We start from the raw sequence: 19372 nt of genomic DNA, 5'->3' as shown, positions 1-19372 counted from the left end.
TAGGTAGCCTTCTTCAAGAGTCACCAATTCAACTCAGATTACACCCCAAGTCTCATACATCAAATCTATAAACTCATAATTAATTGGACTGTCCACTTGAAAGTTCTTAGTTTCCTGATATTTTTAACTGCAATAAATTTTTGCTAAATTTGTATTATGTCAAAATCTGACAACTCTTTCTCAAAGGTAAGATTCCAGAAACATTTTAGAACTGATGGCTATTTATGGCTTTTAGGTAGCATGTGCTTAAGAAGCATGCGGCTGCATTCCAAAAATGAAGAAAAAGACTGATCAGGACAGAAACTGAATTTAAACCCATTTAATTTTAATTAAATGCATACACCTCACATATTTCTGGGCGTAAGTTAGAAAAGCACCTATTTTCACTTAGCAATTTATTGCTTGAATTAGCAGATTTGTGGTAACTCGGCAAGATCAATGTCCCTTTAGCAAGTCTGTACAGCTTGTTTGATTAGAAAACATACATAAAATTCAAGTATGAATGCTATGCAATTTTGAATTAATTGTGAATTTCAGCCACTGTGTGAAATAAGCTATGTTAGTAAAATACAAGCAAGCTTCTTTGAAGAAAGAAAGAAAGAAAGAAAGAAAGAAAGAAAGAAAGAAAGAAAGAAAGGAAGGAAGGAAGGAAGGAAGGAAGGAAGGAAGGAAGGAAGGAAGGAAGGAAGGAAGGAAGGAAGGAAGGAAGGAAGGAAGGAGAAAGGAAGAGAGAGAGAGAGAGAGAAAGAAAGAAAGAAAGAAAGAAAGAAAGAAAAAGAAAGAAAGAAAGAAAGAAAGAAAGAAAGAAAGAAAAAGAGAGGGTGACTTACCTCATCATGCATTAATGCTGCAAGGTGGGTAGTTTTGCCCCCAGGAGCAGCACATATGTCCAAGACTCTCTGTCCAGATTGAGGATTTAAAACATAACTCACAATTGATGAAGGCAAATTCTAGCAAAGGAAGTGGTAAAAAATATTTTAATAACCCAGAGATCACAAAAATACTGAAATAGTTTTCTGAATCTATGCCTGACCTTTCTTCTCCTAAGAATCTAAACTGTGCATGAATGCTTATTCTAATTCTCTAAATAATCGTCCCAAATTAAAATTATTTGGTTGTCTGAAAAAACTGTAAATATAAAAAACCAAGCATCTTTTGATAGGAAAAGCTATTTCTTTAAAATGAATACTTTCTCTTCCTCAGAGCTTGTGATAGGTAGATGACTATATGACTCCTAGGGTTAGCTCCTATCCTTATTTTATTGCTTTTAATGTATAATGCTCCTCTTTGTTGGGCAGCTGTAATTGTGTTTCTCTGTCACATTTCACCTTGTGAGTTTCTCAAGATGCAGTGATATAAATTTTATTTATTTATTTATTTATTTTAATTCCATTTATATCCCGCCCTTCTCCGAAGACTCAGGGCGGCTTACAAGCTTAGCAGTAGCCTTCATTCTATGTATATGCCTGCTTATTAGGGCTTTCACACACACACCCCAAGCGGCATTATTACAAAGTCAGCTTAATTGCCCTCGACAATCTGGGTCCTCATTTTACCTACCTCGGAAGGATGGAAGGCTGAGTCAACCTTGAGCCTGGTGGGATGCGAACCTGCACTAATTGCCGGCAGCTGGTGTTACTTAAGGAGGCATTAGCCCACTGCTCCACCAAGGCTCTTGTTAATGTTTAATAAACAAGTATATTGTTCCAAATCCAAGCAGTTTTCTTATGGCAGGTAGATATTCTTGCTCTTAACTGGTAGATAAAATATGAGTAGGCATAACTGAGGATTTAAACATATAAGAGAGGCACCTGAACAAAATCGTTGATGTGGGGAATATGGCTACTTCAGTTCCTCATCATATTCTCTCGCCTCTCTTTCTCTATCCTCTTTTCCTCCCTCCCTCACCATACTTCCATCCCAACTCTTGGGATGCACCCATCCCCTTTTTCATTTTCTAAGTCTGCCTATAGAGGCTAGATGAGACTCAGAGGAATTGTTAGAAATAATAAAAGAGTGATGCTTGATCTTTTGCAGGATGAGTGCTTCCTATTCATTTTGAATTAAAAGCATTAAAACAAGTAACATTATGTGAAGCAAAATCCTGTTGGATGCCAAGTATTGAGAGACTCAAATATTATACCAACAATATTTTAGTAGGGTTTACTGATACTGAAAATGAACTTCTTAGTAAACGTGGCTGGATTATATTGCGAGGTTAATATTTAAAAAAAATTAACACCTGACTTTTACTTGTGAAATATAGTACTTTAGATAGGAACACAATAAATTGGGAAATGTCTTGTTGTTACTTTATATGTACAAATGACACAACAGTAACAATGTATTAAATACTTTATTCTACTTTTCTCCAGAAAGTGATTTTTACAGCAAGGATTGGATAAGTAGACTTCCCAAACCTGATGTTTTCTGCAAGTAAACCTTGGAAAAAACATCATAATGAACTGGATACGCTTTCCTGAATTCTTGAACTGGAATGAAAAAAGAAATCCTAAACACTACAGCATTTCACAAGAAGCACTATAGAAAATGGAAATCCAGCTTGCTCCCAATAAAATATATAAAATATAAAATTGCTACAATCTGATCATAAATACATTTGGATTTCAAATTAAGATTTTTATTCAAAACTCAATTCTATTAATTTACATGACCTGTGTATTTCTGGCTCAGCATGAGGTAGGAATTCAGCCATATCACTATAATATCTAAGCAGTGTCTATGGTTTAGTAGTGTATGCAAATCCAGCCACTACACTTGATCCCATGAATGTACTGAAACCTTAATGTTTAGAAAATAGCATTTATTTTTAATGTAACATACCTGTAAAAATATGTAACTGGATAACATATTGTCAAATGAGGGACTATGGTAAATTGGTTCAGTCATTTTTATTCCTAGCCCTCTGAAAGGCATAACACAGGAACATGAATAAATTATCTGCTCCTCATTTCTAGTTTGACATTATTTAAATGTACAATACTTATTAGGGGCTATCAGATAATACATGCTATTAATTTAACACATTTTGTTTTTACTTTCAGGAACATTAATTAGAGGATAAGCCTTTTGAATCCATATATTTTCAACTTAGTATAATTTTTTTCTCTCAAATGGGTTTGTTATGTGTGACTTAATTCAAAACAGACTGCTGTCACTGTTAATAATATCAAAATAATTTTCTTCCATAGGAATGTGGCTTGCAGTTTAGTTGGTTGATTAGTATAATTGTATTGAATGCTCTTACCAACATATTGTTCAAAATCCCTAGGGAAATTCTTGTGAGATTTCTAAAAATGTTGTTTCTGTATCATTAAGCCTAATAAAACCTACAGGATCCATATAGCATTAAGAATCAGAGTAAAGATTGGGAAAGTTACTTTGAGCTCTAAGAGAAAAGTGGGGTGCAAATGACAGTGATGAAAATGATGATGATTAAAACTATCATTACTTAGAATCCATATCAATTCCTGATCAATATCTATTTGTAGTCCTCTAAGGCAGGGCTTTTTCAACCAGTGGTACACATACCACCTGTGGTACATTGGCACCTGGCAGATGGTATGCGACCATCCTAGAAAAGTGGTAGCAGGGGAGGGGAATGAGCTGAACCAGTGGCAGCACCGCACAAGCCTGAGCGAAGGATGGCTGGAGCTGCAGGGCTGTCAGGGCTTAGCGGAAGCACCAGGATCAGCGCTTCTTCTGGGCTGTCAGGGCTCAGCGGAAGTGCCAAGATCAGCGCTTCTTTGGGGCTGTCAGGGCTCAGCAAAAGCACCAGGATCAGTGCTTCTTCGGGGCTGTCAGGGCTCAGTGGAAGCACCAGTATCAGTGCCAGGCTCCAGCTGGAGCTCGGTATTGATCCTGGTGCTTCTGCTGAGCCCAGATGAAGCGCCAATCAGCTAGAATGTTGCAGCATCTCCAGGGTATTGTGATTTACATTCAGATGCTTGGCAACTGATTCATATTTATGATGGTCACAGTGTCCCAGGGTCATGTGAAGTGACCAAAACCTGCTGCAACAATCCAGCAGAGGGGTGGAAATAAGAACCAAACACCGCCCCACCCCACCCCCAGTGCCAATCCTCAACAGAAGTGCTCAGAACAATGAAAACCTCGGACAGGAGGAAAAGCGCCACCGGGCAGGAAGGCAGGTGTCTTGCTCAGCTGTAGCTTGGGGGGCACTTTTTAAAGTGCCATTGTAACTTCGAACAGTCACTAAGCGAACTGTTGTAAGTCGAGGACTACCTGTACTTCATCACTTTTTTCCTTTTTTTGTCATCAAGTTTTTGACACCTTGCTAGATGACTGGTGGTACTCAGATGTTGCCATATCCTAAAAGTGGTACAATGGGTGAAAAGGTTGAAAAGCCCTGGTCTAAGGAAATTCCTAATTCTTATTTTTTGTAGACTGTTTCTACCTCTTCTTACATTTCTGTGGAAGTCATTTTCAAGTCAATAATATAACATGAAAATAATTGTTATATAGGGTAAATCAATACTATAATTTTTAATCACCCAGAGTGGTCCCACTTTCCAAGACTAAAGATATCGACATAGCTGAGAGAAAATTAATAAAAGAGAATATTTGTAGCTCAGGGTTAACGTGAGGGATCGTTGGTACTCTCTGAGCTTGCTTATTTTCTTGCAGATGCTTTCTTGCAGACTAGCATTGTTGATGTTACCTAGTATGGGTAATGAAACATCTGCAAGAAAATAAGTCAGAGGAAAATAACCACTTATTGCAAAGAAAGTTGTTTTAAGGCAATATTGATGGAATAGTTCAATATTCTAAGATTAAAAAAAAGAAAGCAAAAAGGGGGGAGTACAAATTAATTGTTGTTAATTTATGTAAATTGATAAATAACTGCAATGAACATGAGTAAATGCTTCATACTGGGCAGAATAGACAGAACACCATAAATAGCAACAGACTGAACTGTTGCAATCTAATTATAGTCATTAGTGAGGCACAGATTATTCCTGATACATTTATTAATTTAGTTGAAAAATATAGAATGACTCAAGTAAAGAACGTCCCAAAGTTTTTCAAATAATACAATTGTTCCAGAGCTACATACTGAATAAAAAAAAATTCTGAATAAATTCAATACCTATAATATGTGAATAACTATATTTAACTTTTGATAATCTTTATAAATGTTTATTAATGTGTAACCATTTAACCAGTTATGTAATAGTAATTGGGTACCACTGGAAAGAGTTTAATACCACCTTTTCCAACTCATTTTATTAAAAAGCACAAGCTTTTATGAACTGCCTTCCAATTTTTTGCTACCATAAATTTATCTGACTGTCCTACTACAGTGGCTATCATATGACTCTTTTTTTATTCAGGCCTTACAATATTCAAACTTTATTGTTTGCTGGTAAAGAAAATCTTCCATCTCTACCATCATTTTTAATTATTAATTTTAATAATATAAAAAATAAAACAATTTTAATAATTGTTTAATCTAGCCATGTCCTTAATGAACCTGTAGTACTATCAAAAACTAGTTCCTGTGAGATTTCTCAGTTTCTGATGGTACCCAAGAATAATTTTTTTGACTAAGTAAGGAGCTTTTCAACTTAAATCCAAATCCATACTTTTGCACTGATGTTTAAACCAAAAGGCAATTTAATTCAGCATCCTTATCCTCTATTACCAATCCAAACATTTTGGAAAGCTCATCAAAAAGAAGATAAACCCAACCATATCCTCTTGCAATGGTATCTTTCATATTTGAACACCAAAACTGGAAACCAAGAAGACCGAGGACAACTCCATAAAGCATAAAAAGTTATAAAGGTGTTTATCAAAGGATAAATATGTATTACTAAAAGTGTCATCATGGATTTTAACATCAGTGCCATATTTTTTTCAGAATTTCAGAACAGGCAGATTCAGACTCAAAAGTTTTGTTGAAAACCCTCAATATTGGAGAAATAAACCCAACAGAAATTTGGATTAAAGTATACATACTTTCAGTGTGTTAAAAAATAAAATTAGTTGGACAGTGAGATGACTTACAAATAGCTGTAGTTTTCTACTAAAATAAGCAATTTGGGACAGATTTTCAACCATAATTATACACTTCTGACTTACTTCAATGGGCCATTAGAAGTAAATATTTCATTGCGGCTCAGTTCTGAAATCCCATTTCCAATGAAAACTTTATTCCCGGAAAACTCTTTGGCTCCTCTTTTACATTTCCCTTCAATATCAGAGTACACAGAAACCACACTGCCAGGTTTCATGACTGGGGGAAAAAGAGGGAGAGACATCTTTGGGTTTTGTTCTCCTTGGCTTAAGAACACAGATCCAGACATTCACTGGGGATTTTGTGAGTCCACATTCTTGAACCCCATGTGTCTAAAAGAATGTGCTTGAGTCAAGATAAGCTCTGGAAAAACATCACTCATGGCTATTCCAGATGTAAAGTTGGCAATGTTTTGCATAACTTTTAAAGAAATACATTCTAATGTTTAATCCTCAAGAAATATTAATGTTCTAACATTATAGGCTACCAGAGTATAGAAGGGGAAGGGAGGGACTATAGAACATTTTGGCTGAACCAGTCATCTAAAGCAGGATATGAAAATGGGATCGTGATAAAGCTCTGATAAAGAATTTGGAGCCTAGCTGCCCAGGATCATCACAGCAGGATATAAATATAAAAAAAAAAAACACAAGATGAAAGGTATATTAACAAAGGAAAAGCATATGTTAACAGTTTTCTAATTTCTATATACACATATATGTACTATAAACACAACCAAAATCTTCTATAATTTGAGACTGTGCTCCTGTGGGCTAGAGGTGTTGAAACTACAGCTCATTCCTGCTACTTGTATCCTCTATAAAGACTAAAGGACCCATCTTATAACTTCTTTCCCAGTTAAAACAGCTGGGAAAACAGCAGTATGAATCAGTCTCCTTGAATTTTGTTATGCTACCTGTAAAATTAAGCAGACTTTAATGAACCCACCCACATTGTAATATTTTATCTTATTTTGTTTTTACTTTAGTTTTAATTTATTTTTGTCTGCAACTCTAGACAATGACCATAATAAAAAGTATTTATTAAACATACACAATCACTCTTACATTTTGAAGCAGATATAATCCCAGGAGCATAAACATGTGCTCCACGAAGCACCGCACTTCCACACTGTGCATCAACAATAACTTCTTTTGGCAATCTTTGCAGATCCTTTCTGCAAGAGAACAATAATACTTAAATAAAGTTAGCTTATTAATATTATTCAAAAGAAAAGCTAACTTGACCACATTCCACTCCCACCCACAGCTAAGTTTTTTTTCCTATTTACTGACAGTGCATTTCCTTTCTAGCTTTTTAATTTCATTTACAGCCTTTCAATTTCAAAGTTGCAGCTTATAATTTTATGTAAAAGCCACATTAAAGAATGTAAATATGTGTTTCATAAAACTAAGGCGTTCTTTAAAAAGTAGAACAATTAGATAGGACACATTATTGATAGTTAATCATATAATCTGTTTCTAGATTTCTGAAATAAAACCATTAGGCCTACATAGAGCTCCTGTTTTCATTGAGTGAAGATGCTTCAGAACAGGGATCCCCAATTTCTGGGCTGTGGACTGGTACAAGTCTTCAGCCTGTGGGGAACCAGTCTGCAGAAGCAACAGACGAGCACATGAAGCTTCATTTGCACATGTGTGGAATTTAGATTGAGCATGCAAAACCATGCCCCCCCCCCCCCAACTAATGGTCTGTGGAACCAGAAAGGTTGGGGACTGCTGCTTCAAAACACATAGTAAAACAAACACAGCATCTGAGACTTATTACAGCAGCTAAATCTGTTTGCAGAATCTCTATATGACAGTCAAGTAATCCTATAAAAAGATTGAAGTGCTTTAATGACTGGATGGTCCTTTGTGTTCTGAAGCACTTCTTCACAATCCAATCCAAAGCTCTGCAAATTACTAGTAATTGCCATTTTCCCCATCATTTATCACAGCAGGCAGGTATAATAAATATTAAATATTAAAACTGACGTTCTAGGGAAAGAAATTTCAGTTATGCTTTCTTTCATTCTCCAGTAGAGAGATAATTATCAAAGAAACCCAAGTTATTGATAAATAAATACCTGTTTTGAATAGGATAAAAATATTTCCAATACTGTGAGCTTATTTCTGGCTTATCTTTTGTCTGAGCATGCAAAAGCTATGTAAATCATGGTGTGAATCTGGCCTGCTTGAAACTGCTTATCAGATTTTATCAAAGAAATGTGAGAGATCATCCATGGAGGACAAACACATAAGCTCAGGTGTGCTACAGTTCATCTCCTTCATATTAAATTATGATTTAAATGAATATGTTATTATTAATTCCATATTGATAAGCAGCGATAATAGACATCTTTTAATGTATCATCTGTATATTCAAACTCGGGATTAGTCTATCAATGCTTGACTAACCAACCCATACACACACACACAAACAAAAGAACACAAACCTGGGTCCAATAACAGGAATAAGTAAGATGTCAGGAAGTTCTGGATGTTGTAGAACTGGAACACTAAAACTTTCATGTTGCTGTAAATTGAAGACAAGTACATTATAGTTATAATATTCATAATCTCTAAACATTTTCAGTAGACAGGAATATTTATGATCAAATAAGTAGAGACTGTAGTGTATATAATATCAGTGTCTGCAAGAGAGTCAGTATCATGCAGATTTTGATCCCCCCAGTGGATATCACCACTGTACAACTTGCAATGACATGCCTCCTTTCAGAATTCAAGGATACATTCATTAATCTGCTTCAGATCCTACCAAAAATAAGTAGGTTTACAAATGGAATTTAACTGTGGAGATTTGCCCAATGCATCTGTGAAAATACCTATTTGGACAAAGTTCCTCTCTACAGAAATTCACACAGTGCATAAGGGTATCTGAAACACGGGGCTTTATAACACATTCTAGGTCATTTCAGTAATAGCTGAAGGAATGATTTGCTCTTACATTATAAGCAAGCACAGAAATAGCATGCTCCTGAGTAGCTTCATTTAGGATAAGTTTAATGATCCACTTATATCTAACACCAAAATGAACAATGCATGATAATGGAAGGGAATGCAAGCAATAATGTAGTTGCATTTCTTTTTTTAAAAAAAACCCACAATTATTTTCCCTGTTCATTGTATGCTAGCCTACTAAGGAAAACTTTAGCATAAGCTGATTCTAAACATATCCTTGTTATGCACTGACTCCCTCTAGATGCTGAAATGTCCATTATTTATTTATCTCTAGAGAAACAAACAGGATTTACCAAGGCATATATAGCAGCATTACATAACCATCTGCTTTGAAGATCAGATAATACAGAACAAATGTTCTCTGAAACAAAGATAAGGATCATTCTTTTAAAAAGAAGGAAAAAAAGTTCTGAGGTGATATTTTAGATCCCAGCCTTGAATCAGAGGGACACATTGGGCTACACTAGTAGATTTAGGCCTTGAAGTAAGGTATTCTGGAGCTGGAGAAAAATAATTATAAATTCAATGCCTCTTTGGTCTGCTGAGTAGCCCCTGAATTAGGTTTATCAAGCATAACAGGCTGAGCAAAGCCAATTTTGCTTTATGAGCCGTAACAGGTTGTTTTTTTTTAAATCAATGGTAAAATCTAATTCCATTTCTTACCTGCCTCAGCATGCCATAGCAGGGTTTTAGAGCCCAAGATAGTCTAAATCATCACTTTACTACTTCTCTTGCTTTCTCTCACTCTAATTTATACGCAATTAATTTAATTTCTTACAGGCTATACCAGCAATACAATGTCTGCCTGATTTTTTGAAATCCAAACTTATACCAATATTTCAACAAAGCTTATAAATAAAAACATTGGCAATTGCAATTATTTTTAATTATTTCTATTAATATTGTATCCTATAATTTTGCTTTATTTTATATGCAGCACCCCTAGTTACTGATAGTCCTCAACCTAGGATTGTTGTTTAACTATGGTTCAAAATTACAGGGGGAAAAAAGACTTGCAATTGTTCCACTGTCCCAATGATATGATTTGATCACACAATATGATCACAATTTGGATGCTTGGCAATTGCTTGCCTTTAGATCATCTGCAACATCCTGGAGTCATCAATTTATAGTAAAAATAATCCACTGGGGAAACTGGATTCACTTAATGACTGTATGCTTAACAACTGCAATGATTTGCTGAACGACAACCATAAAAATGTCATAAAATTGCTCTGACTTAACTTGCAACCACAATGACTTATGGCAGAAATTCCAGCCTCAATTGTGATCATAAGTTAAGGACTACCTATATCCTCAACTAACTGATAAGTAGATGAGCAAGGAAGTAAAGCAAGGAAGTAAAGTACTGACCTTTTGGATCTCATTGGAAAGCAGATGTCTTACATATTCTACAGAAGCCAAATGTGTGTTTACTCGAACGCTGGTAAAAGCTGGTGGATGCGCTAAGTTATTTAACAACAACTCATATTTCTTTTCTGCTTTCAGTGGACCAATAGATGTTGTAATCTTAAAATAAAAGTAAATAAAGAGATTTAATCAAGAATAATAGCATTTTATGGTATAATCACAGTATTCTAGATTTATAAGTTACTTTCTTATAATATTTAACATAAATTTAAATAAGTAAGTTAACCTATTTATAAGTTAAAAAGATTTGGGACAAGTTATAATCAATTTATTGAGATAAAGATAGGATTTATAAAGTACAATTTTCTTCTTGAAGTTCATTTGATGTTTCACAATCATGACAGAATGATTTTATTGTAAATTGTTGGTAGTTATATTCATTTTAACTAATGATTCTATTGTTACTTCATGTTAACTATTACAGAGTTGGCTTTACTGGGAGTATGTGGGCAAAAGAATTGAAAATATTTTTATTTTATATTAAATTAAATAAATCCAGCTGTACACATATAAAGATATCATGAAAATAATAATGAAATCCACCATATGCTTGCTATGTTAAGTTATAAAGTACAGATAGTCCTTGACTGATGACCACAATTGAACCCAAAATTTATGTTGCTAAGTGAAACATTTGTTAAGTGAGTTTTGCCCATTTTACAATTTTTCTTGCCTCTGTTGTTAAGTGAATCATTGCAATTGTCATGGTTATCAAATGAATCTGGATTCTCCATTGACTTTGCTTGTCAGAAGGTTGAAAAAGCTGATCACATGATACCAACACACTGCAATCATCATAAAAGTTTTTCCGGTGAGAATCATCATAAATATGAGTCAGTTGCCAAGCATCCAAATTTTGATCATGTGACCATGGGGATGCTGCAATGGTCATAAGTGTGAAGAATGGACGTGTTATTTTTTCCATTGCATTGTAACTTTGAAAAGTGACTAAATGAACTGTTGTAAGTCAAGAACTACCTGTAATATTATTGTTTAACTTCTTTAGCATCAATATATTTTATCTTAAAACATAAGCAGCTTGAAGAAAAAGATACCTCATTATATTCTGACAAATAAAATTTTACCTCTCGGCTGTAGTATCTGACATTAAATATTTGTCTTCTTCTTCCAGAAATGTTCTTCCTTAGACTAGCCCTGGGTATTCCTCCCTGCCTCATTTACCATATGCCAAACAAACGGCACCCTCCACACACTCGTTTACAGAAAAGGGACACACACAGATAGGATGCTAAATTATAAAAGTAATCACCCCACATCCCAGAAGATCTCCTGTATCCGAACTTTATTCAAATGTTTAGACACACACTGTAACACAAAAAGAGCCAAGGACAAGGAACGTGATCATCTATATCAGGTATGCAGACATAACGGCTACCCAACAAATTTTATTTGGCATTACAGTAGGCACCAAGAACCACGTTTAACACAAAATGGCTTGGCAAATACAACTTGGATGACAATTCCATACACAAATGAAGTTTCAGAGGCAGTGGCAAGAATATTGGCACCACACAACATTAATGTGGCACACTGGCCAAACCAGACACTCCGTACCAAGTTGATGCACCTAAAAGAACAACTATCTGAAAAGAAAAATCATCAGTAATCTATAGGGTGAGATGCAATGACTGCCAATATAGCTATATCGGAGAAACATCCAAACAACTAAAGACAAGAATCCATGAACATAAGCTTGCCATAAAAAGAATGAACAATATTCACAAATATGGACGCATATGGTCAATAACAACCACTCCTTCGACTTTGCAGGGGCACAGACTATTGCCCAAGACACCTGCAAAGGAGGCAGATTACTTAAGGAAGCCTGGTTCTCAGATAAATTTACAATTAATCACCACACAGAATTGCCACCCGCCGACCAGGCATTAAAAGCACATCAACAGCAGCAGAACGATCTACCCGCGATAAAAAGGAGAGAAACCAAAAGAAATCAAAGTTGGACAACCAGGACACCGGAAGAGATATCAAAAACACAACAACCCACCAAGCCCGGAAAACAGGAACAGACGACAAACAATCATGCAATAACTCCCGAAGATCAGAGGTGGATAGAGTGAGGGAAGAGAAGACAACATCACGCGCACGCACAAACAGATGGAGAGCACCCGGAAGACAGGAGGTTAACAGGAATGGATGGACGGACAGGCATAATGAACAGAAGAAAGTGACCATCCCAAGGCCAGCAAACGCGTGACCCATCGAAAGAAATACAGCAAACAGAGGATAACGCGACTCATACAAAAAAGAAGATACCGATCATGCAACTAGCCGAGAAGACAAGGAATGATCTGAAGACAACCCCAATTGAACAGATATGGACAAACCAAGGAAAGAGAGTGCTGCAACACACATACACACCAACACACAAAGAACTCCAAATACAGCAAGATCAACTAAATCAGATAGTAGAAAGCAAGGGCAGCATATGAATAAACAAAAAACATTGGGGTGGCTAGTCCAGGGATCAGATAAAGTTCAGTGGATAAGCACTGAGAGAAAGTCATACGTGCAAGTGAATCGGGGCGAGGAGCTGTTTGCAGAAATCACTGAAGGGAGTCAAGAAGGAAACCCAGGCATAGCACAGAATGGCCAATCACAAGCAAGGAGGGTAGAGAAGGAGGACACAGAGAACAAGGAAATACAAATACCAACAGCTATAACATTGGATGAGGAACAACAAAAGAAAACAAGATCAGTTAAGGTAGTCAAACCGAAACAGATAGGGAGGAGAAAGATTAAAAAAGGGACAGTAAGACCGGATTGCAAGGGAAGCGATGTGAGACAGTCAGAACAATCACGATTGGCTAGAGCAAGGTCCATCACATGGCCAACGAGCAGAGCATGGAACCAAACAGGCTTGCCAACGGTTTTTCAAACCTTCAATGCTTTCTCTGATGACGCTGGCAGAGGACCAGCGAAATCTTAGATTAGGTAGATACTGTATGCTTTAAATGGTTACTTTTTATTGCTTATTATGATCTTTTAGCAATAAACGACTGTTTTTTATCCATCCCGGTGTTTGAAGATGTTATACTTTAAGTAAATGGTAATTCTATATATTTATTCTGAATATTTAGATTTCACCTTGTAATAAATATTAAATTAAAATAAAATCACTATCATTTAAAATGGATAGTGTGACACATATTAACTCTAGAAACAACATCAGTGTATTCAGAGACACCGTCCATATTTAATGATCTGTAATGCCATCATTTGGACAATATCAGTCCATTTTGACATATTGCCAATGCAATGGCCTGATAACCCAGTAAGCCCTGAAGAAGAATGCAGTAATTATAAAAATGTAACACTTTATTTTTTTCCCCAACCATATAGAGAGCTGCACAGAATTGTAATAGAAAACTAAATACTTTGTCAGTACAATACAAGCCAGTATTATGAATTAAGTTTACAGGTTAGCATCCTGATAACTGAAACCTAATTTTTCTTGGTGCATTGTATTTTAATCAACCAAAATAAAGCTTACCTCAGCATTTTGAAATGTAGCCCTGAGATATTCCTCAACCTCTGGTTTCAGTAAGATTTTGCAGAAAATAGACATAGCTCCAATCTATTTTCCTTTTTTCTCAGGGAAACATCTGCAATAAACAATGTATCATTTCATCAGATATGTGCTTTTAATATGTATAAGCTTAAAACAAAAACAGATGTTAATGAATTCTTCACAGAGACAGTAAATATGGTTATATCAGAAGGCCTACTGAAGAAATGTAATTGTCTGTCCATCAATAGATCATGTTCTTTTATTTAAAAAAATCATTTCACATATGAGGCCAGAATATGGTTGTGTGATTTTAATTTAGCATATTGTAAATATCTATTGTAGTTTTTAACCATGATTTATGATTTGGTGTATTGTGTATCTATCCAGTGGTGCTTACTCAGTAAACCATGATTAAACTCAATATGAATTGAATTTGATACTTAATTCTCAGTAAAAGAATGATGAAACTGTTTAAAATTTAATAAATTTTTATTTCATATGATGACCTGATGATTACACAATATATAGGATGGTATAACACCATTTATGAAAGTAACATAACAATCTCTATTATTAAATAACTATATTTATATTTTGATTTTCTGCCCAATGACATTCAAAATATTATAATTTCTTTGACATGCCTAGAAGCGTGTTGAACTCAATGGAATATCTTGATTTTTATTTAACTATTTATTTTACATACTGCCTTTCTATGCAAACAAGCCCACAAGATGGAATTTACTTCTAACTGGTTAAATTTAGACTAATCAATAAAGCTAGTTCTTCTGAAAAGTTTGAAAAGGAATATGTGATGAGCCAAAACCCCAACCCTATTTCCCCAAATCATTTGCTACTAAAACTGCAGATTTACTTGCTTTTTATCTCTGAAGCTGGCAACTGAAATCACATAGCATGAAATTAGATGAGGAATGGCGAGTTGTTAATCTTTAGTTTTACAGTTAACTATTGCTAAAAAAAATTGTACCAATCCCCTGGTGCTTGACTCTTCTTACAATGTTTAAAAATAATGCTTAATGTCCATGCAGTGCTTTCAGGCAGTATTTGGTTATGAGCTCTGCAAAAAATGAAATCCTTTTTCAATTATATCTCAATGTTTTTATTTATTTGTATCCTGCCTTTTTGCAGATGATACCACTCTAATGGCAGAAAGTGAAGAGGAACTAAAGACCCTCTTGTTGCGAGTGAAGAAGGAGAGTGCAAAACTTGGGTTGAAACTAAACATTAAGAAAACCAAGATCATGGCATCTGGCCCTCTCAATTCCTGGCAAATAGATGGGGAAGAAATGGAGGTAGTGACAGATTTTATTTTCCTGGGGCCAAGAACACTGCAGATGGGGACTGTAGCCAAGAAATTAAAAGACGCTTGCTCCTCGGGAGGAAAGCCATGGCAAATCAAGACAACACACTAAAAAGCAGAGACATCACCCTGTCAACAAAAGTGCGTATAGTCAAGGCTATGGTCTTCCCAGTTGCAATGTATGGCAGTGAAAGTTGGGCCATAAAAAAGGCTGAGCGCCAAAGAATTGAGGCCTTTGAACTGTGGTGCTGGAGAAGACTCCTGCGAGTCCCTTGGACTGCAAGGCGATCAAACCGGTCAGTCCTAGAGATCAACCCTGACTGCTCTTTAGAAGGCCAGATCCTGAAGCTAAAACTCAAATACTTTGGCCACCTAATGAGAAGGAAGGACTCACTGGAGAAGAGCCTCATGCTGGGAAAGGTTGAGGGCAAGAGAAGAAAGGGACGACAGAGAATGAGGTGGCTGGATGGAGTCAAAGAAGCAGTAGGCGTGAGCTTAAATGGACTCCAGAAGATGGTAGAGGACAGGAAGGCCTGGAGGAACGTTGTCCATAGGTTCACGATGAGTCGGACACGACTTCGCAACTAACAACAACAATCCTGCCTTTATTATTTTTACAAATAACTCAAGGCAGCGAACATATCCAACACATCTTCCTCCTATTTCCTCCACAACAAACCTGTAAATTCCCAAAGGTGTGCTTTTCAAAAGGCAACTGGACTTCCTTAGTTTTCTTCTTTGAAAATGTTTTGCTTCTCATCCAAGAAACTTCTTCAGTTCAAACTCAGAGCCAACATCACCCAGCTGGTTTTCATGACTAAGTCAGATCTCCAAGTTTTAAGCCTGGTTTCTTAACCACTAGACCAAACTGACTCTCCTTTTAGCGCCTAAGCTGCGAATTGGAGCAATTAGTTACGATCGTCTCTCCTTACTGCTCTCTTCCCAATCTGTTAATCCTCCAGATGTGTGGATTTCAGTTCCATAATTCTCCAACCAGTATAATCATTACTCAGTATACAGTACTAGAATTTCAAGTTCTAGAAGTGGAGGATGAAAAATTGGGGATTTCAATTGTATACATGGTAGTTTATGTCATAATCGGGTAACTGTTTAGTCTCCTCAGTGCTATGTAACTGAGAACACAATTATAATTAAGAGATGACCTCTTCCATCTCTTGAAATGAAATGGAATGGCATCCGACTACATTTCAAGCCTTGGGATATGTCCCTTTCAAGGATATGACATGTAGTGTGGCATTGTTCTTTGGTTGGAATAACTATTACAGTAGCTTCCACCAACTTGACTATGGATAAGTCCAATATACTACATCTCACAGGCCACAGGTTGGGAAAGCAATATAGGTAATTGACTTAAAACCATTTGTTTAATGACTATTCAAAGTTACAACAGCATTGAAAAAAGTGACGACCATTTTTCACTTATAACTACGGTCATGTGATCAAAATTTGGCAACTGGCTCATATTTCTGATGGTTGCAGTGTCCTGGGGTCATGTGATCATATTTTGCAACCTTCTGACAAGCAAAGTCAATGGGGAAATCAGACACACTTAACAGCCTTGTTACTAACTTAACAACTGCAGTGATTCACTTGTGGCAAGAAAGGTTGTAAAATGGGGCAAAACTCACTTAACAACTGTTCTGCTTTAGGATCAGTAATTTTGGGCTGAATTGTAATCACAAATTGAGGACTACCTAGATGACATTATTCACCAGGTTCCTAATTTTTGTCTTCCAAGGGCCTTTTCTGAGTGGCTCTTTGCAGAGTTTAGACAGGATGCAATTATAAAAGGTCTACTTCTCTATGATGCTCCTTGAAGAGGTGAGAAAAATGGAATGATTGTTTAGTCCTGGGAATGTAGAAAGAGTGGGAGAAACTCAGAATAGCCCACCCGTTGTCCTTAGAGACATTGAAAATTTTGGACATGATATTCCCTACAATAATAAAGGAGTATTTCTGGCATGTCTGCACTGTTTGTTTCTTGATCTGGCCTACTTCAAAGGGTTCATATTCTGATACTGGCACTATCCATGTTACACTATAAACCTCAGATGGTTATAAAAGTGAATGCTAGGGCCAGTTTAACAAACTGTTCAGAATATTATTTTCCTAATTCTGCTTCTACAATTCTATTGAGATCAGTCTTGATATTCCATATAGACAAGAAAATTAGTATTGTTGAACATAACCTATTATACTCCTCAGTTTTTATTCAGAATAATCTGCCTACAAATGAGGGCTGGCTTTTTTTGAGCAATAAAGTGTACTGGCATCTCTTGTATACAAACTTTACAGAAGCCCAATGCCTTTCAAAAGAATCTTGTAAGTTTTTAAAGAATCATAGACTTAAATAAGTAGCTGACCATCAATAACATGCAAACAAAACTATGAAAGTATTAGCTTACTTCAAAAGTTTTATTAGATTATTTCAAATGCAGAATACAAGGAATAAATTCTACATATAATATTCACTTTTTAGTAACAGTTCAAATGTAGAGTTTGAACAAAGAGTGCCAACTCAAGCATAAATGATCTTTCATAGATCTGAAGCCAGTATGACAATATTACTATTCATTTGCTGTTTTCCAGATTTTGATAGGTGAATTATTACTCCAAAATAGTTAAAAATAATGATTTTCTGCTTGTCAAAGATTTCTTGCTACTACAGAGTCTTATTACACAATACATAGCTAATTAGGTTTTCTATTGCTTTGCTTTCAAACTTTCAGTTACTTGAAATTAACAAGGCAAACATTACTCACTTATTTAAGGCAACTTTCATTTTTTTACAGAATATAGCCTCTTTTAATTAGCAACATTAAAAAACACCATTAGCTGTAAGAGATAATAGTCTTCTTTCTGCTACTGTAATGCAGAAAACTGAAATTGATGTCTTATATTATTTTAAACATTCACGTACTGCCAGTATCACAACAGTATCCTGGTGTACAAGAGAGCTTGCAAATATTTCATTTGGCAGCTGCTTGATCCCCAGGCTCACTTAAAACGTAAAATGTTTTAAGAATAAAACAACAAAAATAAGCAGAATTAGAGGATGCTTTACTAAGAAGGCACATCACCTTTTTATAACTGGTGTTTTGTAACTGGCTGTCAGACACAACCCCCATTTTTTTAAAATAGACCAGTCCATTTTCCTCTCTTCAGTGGCTGTAATTATATTTTGTAATAATATAATTTGTTAACATTTAGACCAGTCACTATCTCAGCCCAACCCATCTCTGAGGGTTGTTGAAGGGAAAAGAAGAGGAAAGAGAATCAAGTATGTTTGCCACCTTGAATTTTTTATAAAAATAATAAATACATAATTTGCCAGGCCAAAAAAAGTTGAAAAGGACTGCCCCAAATTAGAGATACACTGTCCTACAGAGCCTCCAAGGTTCCTTCCAACCTATGATTGTATGGATACCCAAGTCTTACCTGGCCTTTCTGAAACATCTGCCTTACTCTTTATGAATGTTGTAAAAGAGAACTTGGCTAAAAGTAAGGGAAAACAGCCAGCCATCTCTCCTTAATAACACTAATCCTTATTTAATTACGCTATTTATTTATTCTTTGTATTTCTATCACTCACTTCAAATAAAACATTTCTTCATTTCAGGCCAATAGCAGCCATAGGATGCAGAGACATAAGGAAATGACTGAACCCAAAATGATGTACTCCAAAAATTTATGATTGGTGGCTTAAATCTATTTCCCCCACCCCACAAATTTAGAACTACCCTTTTATGCAGCCTTGCCGACCCTGGCGTCCTCCAGGTTTGCTGAATAAAATCCCCACCCTTCCTAAGATGCTATTTTGAGGAATCATCCTCTTCGTGACTAATCCAATTAACAGAGACTGCTGAGACCTATTTTAAAACCCATCAAGAATGCTGAGTTTCCATCCCTATAATCCATATGACCAGGGACGGGTGGAGTATTTTGCGAGTTGTACCCAGCCCAACAAATAGGAGAAGCCACGCAACCTTTTTTCCGTTTTTCCA

At 35.9% G+C, this 19372-nt stretch overlaps 1 protein-coding gene across 3 annotated transcripts in view; it reads right to left on the bottom strand.

The window, feature by feature from the left end:
• NSUN6 (NOP2/Sun RNA methyltransferase 6) overlaps positions 1-19372 on the bottom strand; it is a 28039-nt gene that overhangs the window by 8286 nt on the left and 381 nt on the right. Inside the window, exons 1-8 of one of the 3 annotated variants that reach the window (XM_081343527.1) lie at positions 18961-19031; positions 14009-14120; positions 10420-10575; positions 8520-8599; positions 7129-7238; positions 6127-6280; positions 2845-2926; positions 831-950 (exon numbers count right to left, since the gene is read on the bottom strand). In XM_081343527.1, the coding sequence (XP_081199653.1) occupies positions 831-950; positions 2845-2926; positions 6127-6280; positions 7129-7238; positions 8520-8599; positions 10420-10575; positions 14009-14083 (777 nt within the window). In that variant the 5' untranslated portion in view covers positions 14084-14120; positions 18961-19031. Of the gene's footprint in view, positions 1-830; positions 951-2844; positions 2927-6126; positions 6281-7128; positions 7239-8519; positions 8600-10419; positions 10576-14008; positions 14121-18960; positions 19032-19372 lie in introns of those variants that run through there. The other 2 variants (XM_081343526.1, XM_081343528.1) reach the window with 2 other exon arrangements.

This window comes from Vipera berus (assembly GCF_964194415.1).
Source record: "Vipera berus genome assembly, chromosome: Z".
In the NCBI taxonomy this organism is placed as follows: Eukaryota; Metazoa; Chordata; class Lepidosauria; order Squamata; family Viperidae; genus Vipera; species Vipera berus.
Note: the sequence above shows the minus strand (reverse complement) of the source record. Positions and strands in the feature narration are given on the sequence as shown.